The 23,691-nt window shown below is 41.9% G+C and overlaps 1 protein-coding gene across 1 annotated transcript in view; it reads left to right on the top strand.

Annotated features, from left to right (window-relative positions):
• Nucleotides 1–1,070: 1,070 nt before the first annotated feature.
• The window catches only part of coro2ba (coronin, actin binding protein, 2Ba), a 67,875-nt gene continuing 45,254 nt past the window's right edge, over nucleotides 1,071–23,691 (top strand). The window contains exon 1 of the mRNA XM_050045488.1: nucleotides 1,071–1,261. Coding sequence (XP_049901445.1) covers nucleotides 1,247–1,261 — 15 coding nt within the window. The 5' untranslated portion in view covers nucleotides 1,071–1,246. The remainder of the gene's footprint in view (nucleotides 1,262–23,691) is intronic.

The raw sequence follows: 23,691 nt of genomic DNA, 5'->3' as shown, positions 1-23,691 counted from the left end.
CTCTCTGAGTTATCACTTACGACCCACTTGAAGTGTGTGGCGGTGTGTTTCTCTCCAAAGACTCTGCGCTCTTCCTGTATTTTCTTATTTTCTTCCTATTTTCTTGCTTGGGACGTTTATAGGTTTGTACCCACACAGCTCTCAGGTGAGGGCGAGGCAAACGCCAAATGAGAGTGAATCTGGGGTTGACCTTTACTTTAACACTTTAATAAGTTCAATAAAAATGTAAATGTTAGTTTGATAAACCACCTTTTACATTCAATATTCCTATTTTCAATGCAACTGCTGCAACAAACCTTATCACTCTTAGGTTTACTTTGTTAACTGTGTGTTTCCTCTAAAAATGTTTTGCACTGGTCAGGATATACTTGGCTGAATGAAATATTTGAAAAGTATTTGAAAAGTTTGAGACCCACTGGGTTACAGGACACATGTAGGGACTGGGTGAACAGTAAGGAGACAAACATAGTCAAAGCCTGTCCTCATAAATACAGCTTTACAACTTTTACAGTATGTGCATTCTTGTATGTGTATGTTCAGGTCTTCATAATGTTTTCACATATAGAAATAACTAAGTGTGATTTTGACTTAGCTTGCTGCAAAAGTCTAAACTGTTCTTGTCTCCTCCCATCAGTTGCCTGTGTCAATCATACACACAGAGACACACACACATTTATGCACACCGGATGACGTGCAGCCAGCTCCATGCCTGAGGAGCAGACTGCGACACAGCGTCCAACTCCCTCCCTCCCTCCCTGTCTCTGTTTCTGCAGTCGTCTCCTCTCCTGTCCCAGGCAGCACTGCTCCCGCCTCCTCCCACAGCCCTGCCTGACTGCTCATCAATAAGCTGTATTAGTCCATCACTAATCATATTGCAAGAGACAGAGAGTGAGAGAGTCGGGCAGCCAGACTTTGTGTGCATCATCAGTGCATCATCTGTGTGTGTGTTTGCGTGTGTGCAGTTGGAGGGAGGAGGGAGGGGTGTATCCTAGCGGGGAGCTTTTCCCTGTTGTAGTAACCAACCGCACGCCGGCTGCCAGCCATTACTTCACTGCAGCAGCAATCAGCCCTTTCGTACTTAGTGAGCCAGACACACTAACCTGTCTGTCCCCTCCTCTTTTCTCTCTCCCTCTCTCTGCATATTCAGCAGAGCTGCCCTCCTCTCCTCCTCATCACTCTGCCACTCCTGCGGCGTTGCTCTCTGCTTGAAGGGGACACTGGCCTGCTCCTCACCCACTGATTCTGCATGACTGTCACAAAGGTAAGGGCGCTCTGGATGGGGAGCAACTTTCAGGATGTCACCAGTGATTCGGGCTGGCGTTAGATTGGACTGTGAAGGTTATTTAAGGTGTTATTCTCATGTGTGTGTGTGTGTGTGTGTCGTTGTCTGTGGAGGAGATGAGTTTTTGAGTAGTGCTGGAGTTGCCGGGTAGTGCAAGGTTATCAGGATGCTGCTGCCTGAGGATGTGTGTTAATGTGTGCTCCCATTAGAGATGCAGTCCGGTTATGATGAGAGCAAATCAAATTCTGTGATCACATTCTCTCATCTGCAGCGTATTACAGGCCGGTAACAAGTTATCCTGCATATGAGGAAGTTATCTGTCTGTGTTTTTATCTGTGCTGGAGCTATATAAACTTTATTCAGATGAGACTTGGTGTTCAAAGAAGAAATTCAGTATGAGGCCTGGCGTTTAAAAGCTAAACTGTTTCTTATAGGTGCTGTGATTTTGTGTAAACTCAGTTATCACACTGCATGTGCAAGATTGTTTAGAGATGTAGAGTTAGTGATCATTTTTGGCAGGTTTGGTTGTTCAGTGTGTTCATGTCTATGAATAAGATAACAAGAGCTGGTAAGCAGGTCCATACTGATATGGTGTTTTGTTTGCTAGCAGCTGCAGGGAGTATCTCCTAAAGCCCCACTGGCTTTGACAAATAGTGATTCATGACAGTAATTAACAGAAAGATCGCCATTATGATATGCAAATTCAGGCTCACAGTGGATTTCTAAGCACTTCACATTGAATCATAACTTCATTGTCAGTGTGCTTCAGTCCTATTGTGGCGTCTTCTTGATCCACTGTGGCTTGGATTGTTCTTAATTTGTACATCGCTTTGAAAGAAAGCTTCGGATAAATGAATTAACGAAAAAATAATGTTCAAACAGTCACATTTTGGGGTCTCAGTCCCCATAAATGGATGAAAAGCGGGTTCCCACAAGGAAAACCACTCAATTTTAGGGTTAAGACTTGGTTAATGTTAGGGTAAGTGCTGAGTTAAGCATGCAGCAATATGGTTAAGATTATGGTTATTATGGTCATCTGAGAATAGATAAAAGTCAGTACTGTGTCCTCAAGTAACAGCGACCAATATGTGTGTATGTGCACAGTCTCAAGCTGATCTTAAAGTTGAAGCCCGCTTGGGTGACTGTTTACATGCACCCAAGTGTGTGTTGGTGGACGGAGTCTGTGCTTAACGCTGCAGCAGCCAGTTAAATCCTCTTAATCAATTAACAGAGGGAGAGCAGGAGAGAGGGACAGACAGAGAAACAGGAAGAGACACAGAGAGAGGAAATTAGCACACCTACTCCCATGTAGAGAATTAACCTGGCCCAAAATAGATGACCTACTGTAGACACAGGACAATGGCCTATTTACTCACACACCTGCGAGTTCCACACACAAGTTAAAAAGGCATAATGCTGCATTTCCTGCAATCTCGGACACAAAACCACACAGATTCACAGACGATCGCTCTCAAAGTACAGTTTCCCTGCCTGTGTGTGAGTGAGATTGTGTGGGAGGTGTGTGTGCTGCTGCGTAGGTGGACGCTCTGCACTACGAGAACTGGAAGAGGAAAAGGTCAGGTGCTCGTGTGTTGGCGCTTAGCCAAAGCCTAAATCTGACTGTAGACAGGGCAGAGAATTTTAATGAATACAGTTGTGATTTTTTCTTTTGTCTTTGCTTGCATTTTGATTTCCTACCTGCAATTATGGAAATGAGGTGAGGAGGAGGAAGGAGTGAAGAAAAAAATAAGGAAAGACAAAAACGCGCTTTGACATTTCTGTATAATGAAAAAAAGGTATGAAAGCACATTACCCAGTGGTATCTAAAATATGATGGGTGTGTGGGAGACGCAGAGAGAAAGAAGGAGAGGGAGAGAGTCTAGGGAGCTGTTTTTATGGCAGTGCCTGCCAACAGCAGAGAAGTCACCTTGGGAGGGATACAGGACAAGAGCTTCTATGCTGACGGAGCTAAACAGCCCTCTACCCCACAGCACACAGATGCAGACTGACAATATTCTGGAGAGACGGTCCCTGCAAAGCCTGCTTAGTATCAGATCAGCATTTGTGTGGTCTGGCATGGGGCTGGGCGATATGGAGAAAATCAAACATCACAATATTTTTGACCAAATACCTCGATATCAATATTCCAACGATATTGTGGCTTTGACTATTGATGCTTTCACAGAATATTAACACACTGATTCTTGATAAATAATCATCAGTAATGTGGGTAAAGACAAATAATAGATCAGCTAGAACAGTCTGGTTAGTTCAGAAAATTACACTTTACTATAATGCAGCCTTTAAAACCAGGAAAACACAACATTTATGATATTACAATATTCAAAATCTAAGAAGATATTAAATATATCATGATATTGATATAATATATTGCCCAGCCCTAGTCTGTCATGGCCTCTCAGCATTACAGTGTAGATTTACAGTGATTTGCAGTGGGGTGAAAAACATTTATGCAGTAATGTAGTCATATGGGGACATTACATGTTGGGTTTACTTGACCTTTTACTTCATTCTACTTAACTCAGACCTGTTGTCCTCGTTTGTGGACACTTTTTTTGTGTCATCTAGTGGTAGTAAGAGCACAATACACTAATCTAAAAACAAGATGGCAGCCATCTTTGCCAAGTCAGCCTGCAGCCAATCCCGACACAAAAGTGGACAAAACCTGGTCACATTTTATGGAAACCGACACAAAAGTGGACAAAACCTGGTCACATTTTATGGAAACTTGTTTATTTATAATTAATAGAGTTTATAGTTTGATATGGCAACAAATTTGACCAATTTTAGTGACAGTAACAAGCTAAGACACTGTTTATCAGGAGGTACTTGTTTGAGGACACTGGGACTTTATTATTGTTGACAGTGTTTTGTTTTTTATACTCACTGGGTCCTACTGATCCCAAATAGCTGGGAGAAATCAAAAATGTAACCAAAGGGTCATGTTTTAAGGCAAAATAGCAAATGTCAGACTCCCAATCGATGATAGTATTCAACCAAATAACTACAAAAAAGAATAGAAAAAACACAATTTGGGCTGTTTGGATGCTCCTAGATTGGAACTTTAGCGTCTTCAGATGTATAGCTCTGGTAGTCTGTATAAAAATTTGTTACCAAAATAATCTCATCAGGACATTTAGTGAAAAACAGTGTTCATTAGCAAACAGTAAATCTTAATGATCAAGAAGACTTGGTGGTGATCCTAGTCTGTTGTGTTCTCGACTTATATTCTTCTTGTTAAAAAAAAACAAAAAACAAAAACAAGACCTTCTGGGGAAGAGGTATTCTTTCTCAACCTTTCTCCATGATAAATTTAAGCAATATCACACAATAGTGAGTGCTGTCATACTGAATATCAGCATGGCAGTGATTCGGTCATTGGCAAGAGGTCGCAGGCTGAGTGCTGAAGTATTTGGCGCTTAGACACTAGAGGGACATCTGAGTGGCAGCAAGATAAATCACCCCATGGAGCCCAGACACTGGTGGAGGTGGTGGTGGCTGATGACTCTGAGGCTGATGGCTGATGAGGCAGATGAATCCAAGAAGACTAGGCAGTGATAGAGAGCTGGAAGGTGAGCATGGATGCAGCATGAAAGAACCGCAGGCAGAAAATGAACCATTTTTAAAACAAGAAGCAGTAAGATGATAAACTACCGGAGAAGGTGCGTCACTGTGGTATTGGTTGATTGTGAATCAACTGTAGAACAGCTGATGACTCAATTAACAGCCATGGACACTGACAGCTAGAGATAGAGAGTGAGCATGTGTGCAAGGAGTGAATGGTAAGGGGAGAAAGTGAAAAATTGCAGCCTAAGCATGAAAAGTATAATCTTTCTGACTGAGCTTTTGCTAGAGCGTTATATCTAAAATTGTTAAAACTGATAAGCATGGAGGGTTATGGTGCTCAGGGTGCCATATCAAACATTTTCTTGGGAGGGGTGCAATGGTCTAAAAAGCTTGAGATATTATCAGTCTTGAAATGTCATTGAGATGTGGCTGTATTCTGTCTGTGTGTGTGTGTGTGTACTATTTAACATAAAGGAGTCCAGCTGACCTCACTGTGATGGACAGATCAACAACAGAGAGACAAACTACCATTCACTCCTCTTACAAAACGCTGACAGTGAAAATAGGTCATTGGACGTTTAAATCCATGGCCTTTGCTTTCAAACATGGCCTTACTGCTCTGAGTCCTCAGTGAGACGGACCATAAGCTCTTTAGCTTTTTAACACAGACACTTCAGTCTACTGGCAATCATTTCTTTGGGCCTGAAGGCTGATCCCATATATTGCTTCCAAATATCATAATGCAGCAAATTGAACATCCTAATATGATTTGTAAAATACCTGAGGGTAATGCTTTCCCTAAACGATGTTATTATTTTGTGGGTTTATCAGCATAACCAACCCTCTGTGTGCAAGTATGTCAGATACTGCCACAGTGCTTGGACAAAGACTTTAACAGTGCTGAAGAGTTGCTAAGGAGATGCAAGATGCACATCTTAATTGAGTTTCCATGAATCAAATACAAATTCCTGCAAGTATAAAAACATTTTTTAGAAATATCTTGTCTTTTTTTTCAGCATTTTTGCCTTTGTTTGTTTGAAAGTACATCACAGAGAGGCAGAAATGGAAAGTGGAGTTGCGTTGCGTCCTCCTAGTCCAGGGATTCTTAACCATGGGGCCGCGGCCCACACTTGGTGTAGATTTATATCTACATGATAAATAAATGTTTCTGTGATGATCACTTTGTATCATGTAATTTATTTGATATGTTTTTAGCTTATTAATTGGAAGTGGATTTGATCTAGTTATTGAATACAAATCAAACCAAGAGTAAGATCAATTAAACATGTTAATATCTGAATGGGCCCCGGGCCACATTGTACTAGAAAAGTTGGGCCCTAAGGTCAAAAAGGTTAAGAACCCCTGTCCTAGTCTTTCAACCACTCAAACTGCTCTCACACTACATGTCACATTCACACACACATTCATACACTGGTGACCAAGGCTAGCATACAAGATGTTACATGCTACACAGTTAAACATTCGCATGCACTCACACCATGCCACTGGGAGTAATTTGTGGGTCAGTATTTGCCCAAGGATACTTTAACTTGCGGACTGAAGGAGCTGGGGATCGGACAACTGATTTTCCAATTAGTGGACGACCCTCTCTACCTCTAAGGAAACAGTAAGAGAAAATGGGCATGATGTGCAACACAGGCCTTTATCTCAGTGATATTACCATTACTTGCATGTTTGTCCACTGGCATGACACCCCAACATAGACTGTAAAGATGGATGTAGCTACCATGACGTCACCCATTGTTTGTGGACTCCTGTTTTAAAGCCTCGAGTTTGGTATTTCAGTCATTATTTTGCTTTTTGGGAGCCAGAAGTGACCATATTTGGACAAGAGGGTGGAGCTGTGGAGGAGTGAGGGGTGGGTCTGAATCATAGACTGTGGCAATGCCTCGCAGACAGCCTGTCAGTCAAAGTAGCCCTGTTATATAAAAGTTATATAGAAATTCACCCTGTACAGTTGTCATAAATGTTGACATATGGAGACCAAAACAGTTCTTGTACCAGGCTTTAAACATGTTTATTTCTGTTGTAATGTCGGGCATGTTAACATGGGGGTCTATGGGGACTGACTCGCTTCCGGAGCCAGCCTCAAATGGCCATTCGAGGAACTGCGGTTTTTTGCATTTCCATGTTGCCTTCATTTTTCAGCCTCTGAAGTTGCAACTTGCAGCCCACAAATGATTATTTTAACTCAGTATTTGTATTCTGAAGCCTGTATTGAAAAATTTAGCCACAGTCAACAGAAAACCCTTTGACCTGTCTTTCTCAAAAGGTCAAACTGGTTATTTATCCATGTTAAGCCCTAAAAATTGCATTGTGTTTACACACTGCTTTTTCAGTTTTGTTTAAGCTTTTTACATCTATCTTTTTGCAGATACAGTACTTAAAGCTTGCTTATTTGCAAAATAGTCATACTTTGACTTTCACTGACTTGTGATTTATGTGTTTTTAAGTGAGACGCTTGGTGCTGCACACAGCATGCTGCTCTCAGTGGTGTTGCAGAAAACTGCCAACACAGCGAGCACATCAGGGCACAGCATGAGGTTATTATTACTATATCTGGACACTCTGTTCTCATTTGCTTTGTGATTGCATGCATGTCTGTGTGTGCATGAGTGTGTGGACGTGGGTGGGAGGGCACAAGTGTGAGTTGGCAGACACATAAAGTGTAGGTGGGTGGATAACTTCCATTACTACTACTAAATCTGTACACAGTATTAGAGATCTTGTGGTATCAGCAAAAGGATGAACCTGTTCATCTGCTGTCTTTTGACCTGAAACTGTGTGAATATGTGTGTCTCCATCCTCAAGGCTGTTTCGGCTTCATCTCAAAGTAGCTCAATGAAGCCCTGCAGTTCACAGCTGCTCCCTTATATAAGATAGAAATGGGAAGAGCAAACTCATACAGTGAAACTAGTCAGCCTTCAGTTTGTTCAGTAGAAGACCACTTGTGTCCTCCAACAACACGGGGGCAACAGAGGCTAGCTCTAGCATTGATCGTTGCCCCGAGTTACCTTCCTGTCAGTTTTAGTTTGGTCTCAGTCCACAGGGCTCAAGGGAGAAGCATAATGGCCGCAGCGGGATTTCCCTGTGCAAGAAACTGACCTCTCCAGAAGGCTGAGGTCACTCAACCCTCTGTCTGCCAAATGACCTCCAGTTAGAGGCGTTTAGAAATAAAAGCACGGAAGGACCAAACTCTGCTTCATATTCAAACCAATTTCAGAGCATCCAGCAAACCATCAAACTGTGCCATAAAGCATAACAGCAAGCTGCCAGCTTAGAAGAAGTTGCTCAGAGCATTGGGTCTGATCTTTTGAATACCCCTTTGATTAGAAAGCTGTGATTTGCACGGCAACCCCTAAAATGGTCCAGTTGTTTTTGGTTGGATACCACAGAAAGAGCAGTGTGCCAGGGTTGGGGAGGGGGGTGGGGAGGAGGACAGAGGGACGCTGAAGGAGGAGAGGAGTGACTGGGATGAGGAGGGGGAGGACTGGCCTTTACAGTCCCCCGTTTTTGTTCCTCCAGACACCAGCAAAAATGCTCCCCAGCCAACACTAAAGGGAGATCGTGTGGTGATAAATGATTGTCTGTTCCCAGAGGACAGACCCCCCCCCCAAACACATACACATGTGTGTATTACTATACTAGAGAGGACCCTTTATGACTTTATTTATTTTCTGGCTCATAACTCAAACATTAACCATCTGCACTGCACCCCTAACCTCACCCTAATTCTATTTTAACTTTAACCCTCAAACTAAAAGCAGAGCCTTCAATTATGATTTTGCAAATGCTCTACCCATAAAGGACACACCCCTGAATGAATGATTCAAAAGGTCACACTCAGGTATTGTCAAAGATCTGCCCCAGTATTTACTTATTTATTTTTTGTTTAGCTTTTTATATCATTCTGTATCTTTCCAGTTTTGTTCCTGATGTAGCCAAATCTTAAAAGTCCAATTTTGGTTGAAGTGTTTTAGCCTCAAAAAGCTTATTTCCTCCTTCCTTAGGAGAGAACACATCGAGCCAGTCTTAGCTGCTCTGCACTCTTGCACTCTTCCTCCTCCTTGTAGTCCAAGCCCTAGATGGGTTGGGACCAAGCTACATGGCTAAATCCCTTGTTAGCTATTTGCCTCCAAGAACACTGCGATCAACTGCTGCTGGTTTATTTGAGGTTCCCAGCAACAGCTGGAAGAAAATCATGGTTGCAGCCTTTGTCAGTTACACCCCAAAGCTAAGGGACACACTACCTATAGATATCAGGGAAGCTGGCTCGCTAAATATTTTTTAAAGAAAGCTAAAAACGTATCTGTTCACTTTAGACTTTAACTAGCTCTGACTTTCCTCATACAGATCTGAAATGTTCATGTTTGCAGTAAACCAGCAACTCCAGCATGCTGTGAGGTAAAATGATCATTTCTGTCAATGGGCATGGATAACAGCTTCAGTTTCCTGTTGGGAATGGCTGTCTGATGGTGAGGTGAAGCGGTAAAACAATCTTAATATTGTGTAAGCTTTATTTTAGAAGGTTAAAATATGTTGGTGAAGATTCTCAGTCGTCCAGATTATGGTAATCTTAAGTGCTACACCACAAGCAACTGGACTTGCTTGAGATTATTCTTGTTCTTCTTCAAGAAAGTCAGGCACATCTAATTGCCTATGATATAGCACTTACGAGTTCTAAAATATGTTTTGCTGCTGTGTGTGTCTACAGCCACCAGACTCCTTTGCCAGAAATGGTCATTTCACTTCACAGAGAGCAAGGAGTTTTTAGTTACCACTGCTGCTGATCGGTTGGTTAGTTTGTGTTGCGTGGCGTTCACAGCAGTAGCATACATTGATTAGCTTCTGTGCCCTGATACACCTCTCTGCTTCTCCACACTGGGAGTGTGCCAACTGCCATCTACTATAGGTAATACACTGACTATGGATCTATAAATGTGTTTATACAAATATAATAATATACAGTATTATACTGAATCTCAACGTGTGTTTACCTGGTTAAATAAAGGTTTAATATGTTCCAACTCCAACCTCATATCTTCAAGCTAACACTTTTCTCCATGCTTACACTGCAGGTGATTATCATGTGTGGGTGGTGGGGGGATCAGCAATGTAACCTACGTCATTGCTTTTTGATAACAGCTGGGTGGAAGATTCTGTTTGGAAAAAATGTAAAAGAAGGCAGATGTACCCAGCCTTTAATTTGAACCCTGATGAAGAGCTGCTTAGGTCAACACCCGTCGTTTTTTTGTTTAGTGTGCTGCTCTACAGGAATATTAGTGCCTGAAGTTTGCTCCTTTGCACATTTAAAGATTTTGAGGATTTTGATGAACACTGTAAAATGTACTCACATAGTCAGAATGTCTTGATTCTGTTGGTCCAACTCTCAGCCCTCACAAAGATAAAAGCGCACACAAACACACATGTACACGCGTGTTCCTCTCCAGCAGAAGCTTTATATTTAACCATGCTGACGTGAATTCTATATAATTCAAAGTAGCATTCCAGCTGTGTTAAGTGTGTTTGCAATTACATATCTGCAAACACCCCAATTATGAAGGAGGCCCACTCTGCTCTGATGTCAGGCGCACACATGTGGTTGGAAAGACGTCTGAAAGCCATTTTCAGAGTGTTTATGGTACAGCTTCTGCTGTTAACTGCAGGGCTGTTAAGACTCTTATAGCATAGAACGATTCAAGATATGTTCGGAGATATGAAAGCTCTGACAAATATCAGTGATTATATGCCTTCATAGTGATTTGTCCAATCAACACAGAAAATAAACACTTGCTGTAGAAGAGCTGTGCACATTTACACACACAGATCCAAGCACATCCACACGCAAACTGTCTTCAGTTCTTTACTCGGGGCACCTCGCCCACCATAAATCTTAATTGAGTCTGATTTAGACCACTGGCCATTTGTCAAGCTTAATGTTTACCCGCACGCTTGCACACACACACACCGACAAACAGACAGACACATTGAACCAAGAGCTAAATCGCCAACCTAGCAACCCAAACCTGCTATTCTTGGAGGAGGAAAAAAATACGCAGCAGTTTAGCAGATTAAGAATCCTAAATCCAGAATTAGGCTTTTTTGTTTTTTATATTCACTCTAAATGGAGAGAATAAGAGAATTAACGCAGGGGAGAGCCAGTTGTGTGTGTGTGAAGAGGGGGAGTGCAGAAGAAAAGTGTGAGAAAAAGGAGGAAAAAGGAGAAATAGTTGTGAGAAAGCCACAGAAAAGCATTCACCACAGGAAGACATTCAGATCTCATGAGCTCATTGCCTGTCAGAAAGCTTCCTTACCCGGCTCAATGTGTGTGTGTGTGTGTGTGTGTGTGTGCGACTGTCTGTAAAAACTGTACTTCTCAAATCTTTTGTGAAAAGCCCGTAGTGTATTTCCAAAGGAGTTGGGAAACTCTTCTTTCCGCGTGTCACCGCATAAATCATTCCCTCGCTGCAGATGCATTCACACAGTCCAGACTCTCACATAGTAGGTGACTTTCTCACCAAAGTATGACTTGAATTCATTGCTGAGAGTGCACAGGGGGAAGCTTTGTTGTGGCTTTTGTTGGATAACAGTGTTCATTTTTGGATTGCCCTTTGGGAGGTCACTGAAATAAAGGAGGACGGAATCATGGGAAATTATTTGTGAATGTCCTCCAGTGGAAATAAAGATCCAGGAGAGAGTGACCATTACCAGCATCCCCTTTCCCCTCCAGCTGAGATTAGGTGCACATCCCATGAAATCTGCGCGTGTGTGTGTGTGTGTAGTCTGTACAATCAGGACATAGGATGTGCTTCCTGTTTGTGGGCCTGGGGACAAAGCAGTAATGCATAGAGACAGATAGGTCTTATACTCTGTATGTGCAGGTGTGTGTGATTGTGTGTAAGGGGTGGATGGGTGGTAAAAAGTACTTTGTACATCATGAGAGGCCCATTATCTGGTATTTAAACTCAAGTCTGAGTTACATTAAGTGAAAGAAGCTTCAGGAAATATTGCAGGAAATTAATTTCCATCTGAGAAAGCTCATTTATTTCACCCATGTTTGTGTAATAGTTGTTTGTGTTTTATGCCTCCATGCCAGCGATAGTTGTGACCAGAGGCAAGATGTTTTTGAGTTGTTCGTCCATCCATCTGTCCTATTCTTGTGCAATTTGCAAAAAATGTCAACTTGTACTCAACAATGAAAGGATTGGACTTTGGTGGTCAAAAGTTACTGTGATCTTGCATCCATCTCATTCTCATGAAAGCAATCTCTCAAGAAGTCCTGGAGCTTTCTCAAATTTGGCACAAACGTCCACTTGTATTCAAGAATGAACTGATGAGAATTTGGTGGTCAAACTTCAAAGGTCACTGTGACCTCACAAAACATGTTTTTAACCATAACTCTTGCTGTAGGTGTTCATGTGGCCACTATGCTGGACTGTGGTGGTGAAGAGAGAACTGAGCCGGAAGACAAAGCTTTCGATTTACTGGTCCATCAACGTCCCAACCCTCACCCATGGTCATGAGATATGGGTAGTGCCTGAAAGAATGGGGTCGCTGATAAAAGAGGCCGAAATGAGTTTCCTGGCTGAAGGGTGGCTGGGCTCAGCCTTAGAGATAGGGTAAGGGGCTCGGACATCTGGGCACGTCCAACTGGTAGGAGGCCCCGGGGCAGACCCAGATCACGCTAGAGGGATTACACATCTCATCTGACCTGTGAATGTCTTGGAGTCCCTCAGGAGGAGCTGGAAAGCATTGCTGAGGAGAGGGACGTCTAGAATACTTTGCTCAGCCTGCTGCCCCTGCGACCTGGCTTCTGATAAGCGGCTGAAAATGAATAGATTATGACAAAATGACATTTCATATCCAAAAGGTCACAGGTCAGCTTCACTGTGACATCATAATATTCTGCAAAACACTTTTCTGGCCATTATTCAACGTCATGACGCAGGAACAGAAGAGGAGACATTTGGTCAGATACTGAATTGGTGACGTTAATCTTAGGTGCACATGATGAAACTGCTGAGTGTATAGATCTTCTGTGCTCCTGGGTTGAAGATGTGTGTAAAGCATCCATGTTTTCACAGACATGGACGTAAATTGTACGTACGTCTTGAGTAGTTCGTGGAGGCATATAACTGCAAGGCTATAATTCTAGTGTTTTTAATAATTCATGGGTTTTATGGAAAGAATATCCAATACCAAAAACAAAACACAGGCAGGTAACCAAACAGACATTAATAGAGGAAAGAAAGAAGAATTATTTGGTTACATTAGTGTGGTAGGCCTTAGTATTCATGGCAACAATTACAGACGTGCTGTACCAAACCATCGGATTCTTGTCAAGGTTAGGTTGCTCCCTTCAGTAATTACCCACTGAAGCTGTCCCATTGTTCTTTAACCATATCATTTTTCCAGTTCAATCCTCCAAACATCTTTTCACATGCAACAATTTCCATCATTTGTTCCGTCCACATTTTCAGGGAGTTTGAGACTCTTTCCAACATCGTAGGATCAGCCAGACACAAGTTATATAGCCAGATGTTAATACTCCCTGTTTGTAATTTGTATATGAATGAAGAACGTGGTATTAAGATTCAAAACTATTTTAAAGGATAACCTCTGAGATGGATTCAAACCCTCTGTGCATCCTTTCCTTTCCCTCTGAGCAGTGCTTCTTTCTCTTATTTGTTCCTGTCTCTTGTCTCCTCTTGCAAATATCCTTCTGGGCCTTTTATGTCTAGTTATATCTGTCTTTTTCTTTCTGTCTCCCACTTGAGGTCCTAAAACTCCAGTGGCCATTACAACAGAGTAACAGTGACACAGGAGGCACTCTTGTCAGATCAGTGTCTGGCTGTAGCACACTGAATCAGATTGAATGGCTCGCAGCAGCTGTAAAGACGTTATTTATATCATACTACACTGACAGCTGTTTTTACGATTTTGTCAACCCCGTTTATATCGGTGTCGTCAACATGCACAAAATATTCCAGTTTTTGCCCTTATTTTGAAAGAGCTAAGCTGTTTACGTGATTAATGAAAAATATTCCACTAATATTTCAGTTCACATGCAACCGTGAATGCTCAGATTAATGTGCCCTAATGTGTTGCTTTTGACGTCAGATTATGGAAAGTGGCTTGTGCCAGGATTTTTTCAAAGTTTCCTACCGCTGGCAGAGTTCTTCGGCCATGTGAACACAGCCTCCCTCTTTTATTCCTTTAACTACATTCTTGAAAGGGGTGACATAACTATATTTGCGCATATCCAAAACTCTCTTGACATCCAAGTCTTTCATAGTGTTTAAAAGTAGGTGTGTTTCTTCTTCTGGTCAAAGTTTTACCTACTATAATTTTGCATGCACACCTTTTTCTTGTGGAATTAGGAATTACCGGCCTCTCAGATGTGCTCACTTCGGCTTAACCATCAGATCAAGTGGTCTCAGAAATGTACAAATTCATCAAAACCCAAAGGAACAATGGCCCACGTTGTATCAGGGGTGCAAATTTCTCAGCTCCTCATGATTTAATTTGATACTGATTCAGAGGCTTAAGATGCGATTATGAATGTAACCACGATGCACATGTTGACGTCTGTCAAGTGTCACCATCCAATCCACCCACCCCTATGTTGTATTGAAATGGAATCATCCCCAGAAATCAATCTGTCCCTTAAATAGTCACAAAGCAAGTGAGATGATTCAATAAATGGAGCTCCTCAAGTTAAAACTGTCCTGTTCAGTGAAACAGAGAAAGGACTGCACTCTTTATACATTGTGAGAATCACTCCAGTTGCACTGGTGGAGCTGCAGTGGTCGATACATGTGAACGATGCAGTCCATTGCAGCGCCACTGCAGTGAGAATCAGGGTGGTCCATTTTCTCACTGAAACTGTACTGCCCGGTTGGGAGGCTTGATGAAGTGTCATGGAATCCACTTACGTAATTTTATCCCACATCACATTCCCAGGCATGAAGCTGACAATAGCTGTGCTGCATACTGCGCTGTGTTTTCATTTCTTGCATGCTTGTGTAATGTCGACTCACATTTGAGGCATGTTCTATCATCCGTGTGGACACGTAATGTTTTGTGATTTGTTTACTTCTCACACGTGGTGTGGTGGTCAGGTATGATGCACTGTGATGTAAAGCACGGGTTCAAACATGCGACATACCACATGTGAACATCTGCTTCATACTGTAGGTAGAACTGTACTGTACGCTGAATGAGACAGTTTAGAGTTGAGTGAACATAAGAGAGCAATGAGTGGGGAGTGGGGCAACGAGTGAGAGCACATCCACGGCAGTTGATACTGCCACCCACACTCTCTCTCACTCTCACACACACATACACACACACACACACACACACATACAGACATCCGCATTCGAGTTCATCAGGGTCAAATTCGTCTCTGTATTTCGCCTACAGGCAGTGTGATAGCAGTGTAAATATAGATCCAGCACAAAATACTTCATTTATTTCATTTCCTCTCCTCATGTGCTTCTTTTCATAGTACATATTTGCTCTCCTTTATATTTAAGATGTGTCTAATTACCAGTCTTCAGTCTATGATCTGTTTAGTGCTGCTGAAAATGCATGAAAAGGGTAAAAAAAAGCATTTTAAAGGAAGTTAGTTGCGGTGGTTCACGTTCTGAACTAACTGATGAGCCCATGAGGAGATCACATGAACCATAAATACATAAGCCTCTTATAAAGGCTGCAGTATATGGTGAAAGTGTCTCCACTGAGCTGCAGATAAAGCCTGATGCGTCAGCAGTTTGTTTAAATGAGTTTGGCCAAAGCAATCTGACAAAGGCCTAGTACACATGGACTCAGGTATTTTTGTAAACCGGGTTTTTCCCATCAAAAAAAAAAATTCCCATCCACATGCACTGTTTCAAAAAAATCTCTACTTTTGCAAATAAAAATGCAAAAACAAAATGACTGTCAAGAGCATACCAAACCCACACACGGTGATAAAACTGTAACCCTAAAGCCACACAAAGAATGCAAGATGATGTAGTCAATCAGCAGCCTAAAGAAAAAAGAAGCTATTATTGGAAGGCTCCCTCGAGCAGTGACCTCAGTAGTGCATTTTGACGCCCCTGTTCCTCAATTTAGTGGAGGAGTAACTGTACATTTGTGTGTAAACGTGTAAAAAGTCAAGCTAGCAAGATTACCACAAGCAGTAATTTGGCCAGGTTTAACATTGCACAAAAGGCTGCCTCATTTGTGACATCTCACAAATGAGATAACAGCTCACACTCTGCCAACTACAAGCCACAAAATCCGTTTTCCCCGTCTACACATCAACACTGAAAATGAGAGTTTCTGAAAATCTTCACCCTGGACAGATTTTTCCAAAGGTTCGTTTTAGTGGCTTAAACTCAGTTTGCATGTGTACAACAGGCCAAAATGCATAGAAAAGCTATGTATATATACAAAAATACCCACGTCCATGTGGGCTAGGCCTTATAAGTGATGATTGTTTGAGTTAAAATGCCATTCGGAGGGATCAGACTTCAGGTGGTGCAGGGGCAAAGCTTTGGAAACCTGAGATCAGTTCATAGGTGTGAAGTGCCAGGGACACATGGGTACATATGTTTGTCCATCCCATTCTTGTGAAAGTGATATTTCAAGAACGCCATGAGGGATTCTTCTTCTTCTTTTTTTTTTTTTTTTCAAATTTGGCACAACTGTCCAAGTAGACTCAAGGATGAACCGATTAGATTTTGGGGGTCGAAGATCATAGGCAAAGGCTACTGTGACCTTGCGTCCTTCTGATTCTCATGAACGTGATATCTCAAGAACAGCTGTAGGGAATTTCTTCTAATTTGGCACAAACGTTCACTTGGACTCAGTGATACTAAATTGAATTTGGTGGTCACAGGTGAAAGGACGATGTTACTGTGACCTCATCCATCTCATACTCGTAAACACAATATCGAGAACGCCTTGAGGGAATTTCCTCAAATTTGGCACAAACGTCCCCTGGACTCAGTGTATTTGGTAGTCGAAGATCAAAGGTCAAGGTCACCGTGACCTCACAAAATGTGTGTTGTGGCCAAAAATTAAGAATTCACACACTAACCATGTCAAAATTTGATGGGATGTCTAATAGGATAAAATATGAAGTGATGACATTTTAGATCCAAAAGGTCAAAGGTCAACTTCACTGTGACATCATAATGTTCTGCAAAAACACTTTACTGGCCATTATTCAGTGTCATATCTCAGGGGAGACACTTAGTTTGATACTGAATTTGTGACATTAATCTTGGGTGTCCACCTTGAAACTGTGCTGATTATAAAGACGGGTTGAAAATCTGTGTGAAGCCTCCACGTTTTTATAGACATGGATGTAAACTAAATGCAACTTGACTGGTGCGCAGAGGCATACATGTGCAAGGCGGCAGTTAAAGTTTTTGTGGGGCTAGTGCCTCCATGTGGTTGGTAACGATGTCTTGCAGAGTGAATTAGATATCTGGGGCAGATAGCGGATGGCAGGTGAAAAAAGAAGCAGCATGTTGATCATACACTACGAGTCACTTGGCTGACTTTCTATTTCCAACAGAGGAGTTAGCAGCTGTTTCAAAATGGGAGAAAGGAGTAAGGAAATGTAAAAAAAAATGGACAAAATAATGTTATCTTAAATAAACCATACAACATGTTGATATATTAAATAAATAACTTAAAAAGTGTGCATTATTTGTCCTGCAAATCTTTGCATAGGCAGCGGCATGACGCCGCATCACTGGGTTTGATTTATGCTGGAGTTCATTTCACAGAACTGCCATCTGATTCTTCCTTCAGACTTTTTGCGCCAGACACTTTTTATGAGAAACGTCAGTTTAAATGACAATCGGCCCTTATTTTTCGGAGAATCTGTTCTTAATTCCAGCTGTGTGGGTTTCCATTGCTGTCTCTATGGTAACACAGTGGGTATGCCTGTCTGTCGAGAAAGAAACAGTCCAACAACAGAGGCGAGAAACAAAGAGCCTTCAGAAATGATTGGACATTAGAATTCATACTTCTCCAGTAATGGGAAACATGGACTGTATTCCCTGCTACTTAGGGAAATAGTAACATTTGTGATTAGTATTCAGAGCACTTTTCCTACATTGTTTTATGACTTTAATAAAAAATGATAATTTGATAAATTTCTCCATTCATGCAGAATTTTATTTAAAAAGATGAATATGCTGGGGCGTCGGTGGCTTAGTGGATAGAGCAGGCACCCCATGTACAAGGCTGTTGCCGCAGCGGCCCGGGTTTGACTCCAGCCTGTGGCCCTTTGCTGCATGTCACTCCCCCTCTCTCTCCCCTCTTCACACTTAGCTATCCTATCAATTAAAGGCAAAAAATGCCCCAAAAATATCTTAAAAAAAAAGAATATGCTTGAGTCAACTTTACAAGGACATTGGCCAGCACTTGCACATTCCTGTCTCCAGTTTGATTAGACACCGTCTTTATTTAGTTCAAGTTTGGACCTTGAGCAGAAAGTTCACACACATATGCCCACTGCTTAGAGAAATCGTGCGGACACCACACTGTTGTATATAGACCTACTGTATGCATCTTCTCTCTCTGTAATTGTTTACTGGACGGATTCACCAGCTGAGAGCCAGCTGCATCTGCATTCCAGCCCCTTGCTCCTTCACTGTGGGTGCTCACTGCAGCTGAGAGGGTTTGCTGGGTCTGTGCTGACGTTTCAGGTTCATTTATGTATGTAGATGATTTCGTGGAAAGAGAAAAACAGAGGCGAGGCGAGGGGAGGGTGAGGACAACATGCAAAGACTTGATCAAGATTTGGCTCTGATCAAAGCATTGCTAATAAAACATGGGTGATTAAAGTTTAAGTGCACTTAAACACTTAAACTGTCTGTTTTGTTGCATTTATCCACAACAAAATGTATAACGTGACAATGGAAAGATTTAGATGCTCAATTTTCTTAAATTCACACATTAAAAACGAACAAAATGGCCAGTAAAACAACTTTTTAAATAACGTTGGAATAAAACTGGGTAAGGACATGCAACTAAAATAAAATTTAAGTTTGGAAAAAAGACTGTGATCAAAATGAGAGAGTTGACTCCAAAGGGCCCACATTGTTCTGTTCCTGACAGATTTATACAGTTGATTGCAAAGACACCAGTTGAAATAACCTGATAAACGTATATTTTACATACATTTAAAGCTTGTTGCTGTTTGTTTGTCTTGGAGTAGAAATCTGTTTAATCTGATTAAGGGATTGAACCCAGATTGCAGGTAAACATAAACATCTCTCTACCATCCTATACCATAGATGTATAAAGAGAACAGGATGCACGGTGAAGGTGGGGCCCCGTTCATTACAATGAAAGTTGCTCAAGGGCGCATTAAGCCAAAAAAGGTTGATTTAAGCAGTATGAATTTATACCAGTCTTTTGCATCGTGGGGCTCGAGACTTCCACCTGCCGAGTGGCTAAGGCTGGCTGAGCAGCTAACTTCTGGTTTAGTACTTCACTAACTTGAATAGGGATGAAAATCATTTAGGCATCACTTTCAAAATGTTATCAGACCAAATGGGTGGAATTCTGACACATTTTGTGAGGAAAGTGATGCTCAAAAAAATACTGATATACAGACGTTTCTTTCCCAACGTAGGTCTATAGAAAAAAGTATTTTTGGCCCCATAGCATCACGTCACAGAAGTAGGAATTCCACTGTTTGGCCACTAAGTAAAATTGTGTTCAAAGCCCAGCACTGTTCTTGGAACTTATCCTACACCCATACTTTCCACCATGCTGTTTGCTGATAGAGTGGGTCCATGTCATTGGTTCGACAGCCCATTGGTTCGACATCCCATTAGTCCGACTGTCCGCGGTGCTGAACGGCTCGTGGCGGGCGTATGGTGCGCCGCGACCGGCTTGAGGCAGAGCAGGCTCACGGCTTATGTGAGCTTTCTTTTTCATTTTAACCCACACCATGATCTTTTCCTGACCCTAACCAGGTGGTTTTTGTGCCTAAACCTAACCAGACCTAGGGTTAACCGTAGGGTTAGCTAGCTAGCTACTGAAGATATAGCCTACTGAATGTATACACATGCTGCTTTTGCTTTTTAATGATTATCACAGTGAAACAAAGACTGACCCTGCTGTACAGGAACCAGTGAAGGGAAGCAGGGAAACTTTGCTGATATTCAACCAGCTGTGTGTCATCGCAGTGTGTGCAGATGAACGTGACTTCCCCAAAGGTCCAGGTGCTGGCAGCAGCACAGGGTGAAGCCAAACACTGTTCATCTGTGCACAATGCGATGCCACACAGCTGGTTCAGTTCGGCTTTAGCTTCTAACTATCTTTGTCTTTTTAACCTGTTGTTGCTGCTGAGTCAGTTTGACATCCTGGATATATCCTTCAAACACAGACTGTAGACCCCTCTGTCTGCTTCTCTCTGGAATCACTCTTTCATTTGTCCAAAAATATGATAATATTTCTTCAGGGAGTGCAGTTAGTTACAGCGTGGGCTCCATGCTTCCTCCGACAGCTTGTCAGACCATCTCAAAGGGGTGGGGCTCAGTGAAAGGTCAGTTGTAAACATACTGTTTAAAAGGCCATACTATGTTGATGGCAAGACAACCTACATCTTCCACTAAGTGCACGTCAGTTTGATGCTTTTTACTTCTAAAATGATCAGGTAAGTGGACCAGTAATTGGCCAGTCTCATGTAGAATAATTGCACAAACTGCTCGCCAGGTATTTTAGTTATCTCCCTGTAAGTCTCTGCATTCCTTGTGTCTCACAAGGTAGAGACCGCAGCCTGGCAATGCTCCTGACAATGAAGAATGGGAGCTGTGAACTCCTTAGCTTAGGGTAATAAAGGCTAAAAGACATTATTCCACATCGTCAGGGGGAAAAAAGCTGTTGTGGTTTGGAGTGGAAAGGTGCTGATGGTGGCAGCAGCAGAGAAAGGCATGAACTAATAAAGCAGGTCCTTGTGTCATGGAAAGATAGGATTAGAAGACTTATTGTTAATCTTTATTTTAAGTCTGCAAATATATGATCCAACCCCACCTTTCCACATCACCCCTGCTTTTCTCTTGCTCTTGTGAAATGCATCAAATTTGCTAGGTGAAGCTGGTATATCTTAATTAGTAACTTTATACCACTGCAAAACTGTAAAATCCTCTGGACTGTAAAAACTGTAAAAGAGAGCCACTGTGTCCTCACACTAGTGAAACCACAGAGAGATAGTAAGGCCCTTTGAATGAAACAACCTGGAGAGTTAGCATCCACTATTGTTAATGTTATTAGCACTGTTAAAATATTGAGAATAAACAGTTTCAGAAGCTTGATTTTTGTAACTTTGGTTAAATGACAACTGCACAAAATAACTGATTAAGAATAGAACGTCATGGGAGGCCCACATGGACAGAGCCTGCCTGGGATTTGAGCTGATTTTCCCAAAATATATTAGCTGTCAAGCCACCTATTGGGTCTTTTTCTTTTTTTGTAGCCTTTGCCAAAGTCTGATAGTTGCTTGTTAGGATTTTCATCTTGGATTAGCTTTATTTGCAGTGTAGTGAGTTATTGACTTTACTAAGTCACTTAATTCCTGTGGAAGCTTTTGTTAATCCCATAGATAAGAGGGGTGTGTCAGACATATATTTGATACATGATACATGAACGTTCACCTCCAAAATGTTCATTTGATGATTGTAAATATCGCCTGTCCAAAGTTCATAAGAATCCTTACTAATCCTGCATTAAAAACAAGTGAAAATGTGGTTTGCATGTGACGGACCTCCAAGTCTAAAAAGATTAACTTTGCTTGTCAACAGTACAAACATAATTGCTACACTTTTTAAAGGACCTGTCTCACTCAGATTCCTTACATTTTTCACACATCATGCAACTGCTAATCAGTTAAGAAAAGATAGACCTGTATCTGTCCCAAGGGAAATTGTGCAGCAGTTGCAATAAAAAGTAGGAAAGAGTGCAACTATAAAACATGAAATATCAGTAAAGGTGCACACAGTTGTCTGAAACGAAAAAGTGATTCTATTAAAATTAACTTTATCCCTTAACTTTATGCCCCAGTTTATACTTGTGTAAAGGGCTCTCCAGAAGGCTTTCTGGTAGGACGAAATTTTGAGACAGTATTTGAAGATGTACCGACATTATAGCTATATTATTTTAAACATCAGAGGAAAATGCTCTTGTTTCAGGTCCAGTTTGTAGGATTCAGGGGGATATGTTGGCAGAAATTGAATATAATAAGTATGTTTTCTTTAGTGACAGTGACAGTTCTGAAAGTAAGAATTGTGTTTCAGTCAGGACCACTTTAGTCAAGGAAAACTTAATTTCTATTTGTAGTATTATATTTGGTGGTATAGCTCTGTTCTGGGGCCTCTCTGCCTTTCATAGGCCTACGCAGAAAGCCTAAGGTGGAGAGAGCACACCTCTCTGCCCTTCCATGCATAAACAAGGAAAGCCTTAGGCAGGGAGAGCACACTTCCCTGCCCTTCCATGCGCCTACATGGAAAGCCTAAGGCAGGCCCAATAGCAGCAAAGACCCCCGGCAACAGAACAGAGCAGCATCAGAGACAAACAGAAATGACATTGATAAGTCAGGCACAACATAAAAAGTAGGAGCTGGGGTGGAGGCAGGTTGCAGAGCAGCTTGCAGAGGAAGCAGCAACAGTAGGCAGGCCAGAGCAGTTTAAATAGGGCGCCCTGAATGAGATTTGCCAATTGGTTGGAAAGGAAACATGTGATCTATCAGCTGACTCCCTTCCATCAATCAGCTGCTCCGTCAGTTGATTGGGCTGTTTGAGATCAGCTGATGTAGCTGGGATGTGACCTGAGCTTGACACCATATCCTGCCTGAACTAATGCTGTGCTCAATGTCTGTTACCTGAGCTGTTTATATCTGCGTAGGGAGCGGGTCCTTTTCCATGGAGCCTACCATGTTGCACCGCTATGTGTATACAGCAGCTCAGGACAAACAAACCAAAAATTGGCTCTATATAGGGCCATTCGTGTTTTTGCGTGGCAACTATAGTTAGCAGCAGCTTTACGACAAGCTGAAAAAGACAGATTTTTAAAGTGAAACTGCTTCATTCAGTGTTTATACAGGTTTAAATCACTGGAACTGTTTGTTTTGGAGAGGAAGAGACCTCTGCAGATGATTCCGCTCCTGGTTAAAAACTAGTGCTGCACGATTTTATAAAAACGTGCGATTGCAATTTGAGTGGACAATATCGCGATTTGCGATTGCGATTACAATATAACACATAAATGGCATCATTATTCTTTTTGCTTGATTCAGTGTTTCCACTACATTATATTAGGGGGGCACTGACCTGACCTGACATAGTCATTTTATGGACAGTGTGTTAATAACCATCAACAGACAGAGCATAGTCAAACAACTGCTCACACAGCAGTGCAGCACGGCACTGTACACACAGCGGAGTGAGCATATGTTGTGTTTAGGCGTTGTCACGTAAATGACAAATTCCAGCACGCCATAGCACAACACAGCAGCGTGTCAAGTGGGCTGAAACCGAGCAAAGTTGCTCAGTTTTTCATTTGTTATGGAGTCCATGATTTCCCTGTGACACTTACAAATGTTTGCTTAACTGTGCTTGGATGTTGTTTTATGAGGCTCTGGCGGCTTTCAGTTGTCTCTTTGTCTTTAACGTTACACGGCTCGGCTTTCTCTCGCATGCATTCTTCCTACTTTTCCCTGTACTGTCTCGAGTGCTGATATAGATTGGTCGTGTTGCCGCGGGACGTGGCAACTTTAACTTTTACACTTA

Source organism: Epinephelus moara, chromosome 1 (assembly GCF_006386435.1).
Source record: "Epinephelus moara isolate mb chromosome 1, YSFRI_EMoa_1.0, whole genome shotgun sequence".
NCBI lineage: Eukaryota > Metazoa > Chordata > Actinopteri > Perciformes > Serranidae > Epinephelus > Epinephelus moara.
The sequence above is the reverse complement of the archived record's forward strand: the minus strand, read 5'-3'. Positions and strand labels throughout refer to the sequence as shown.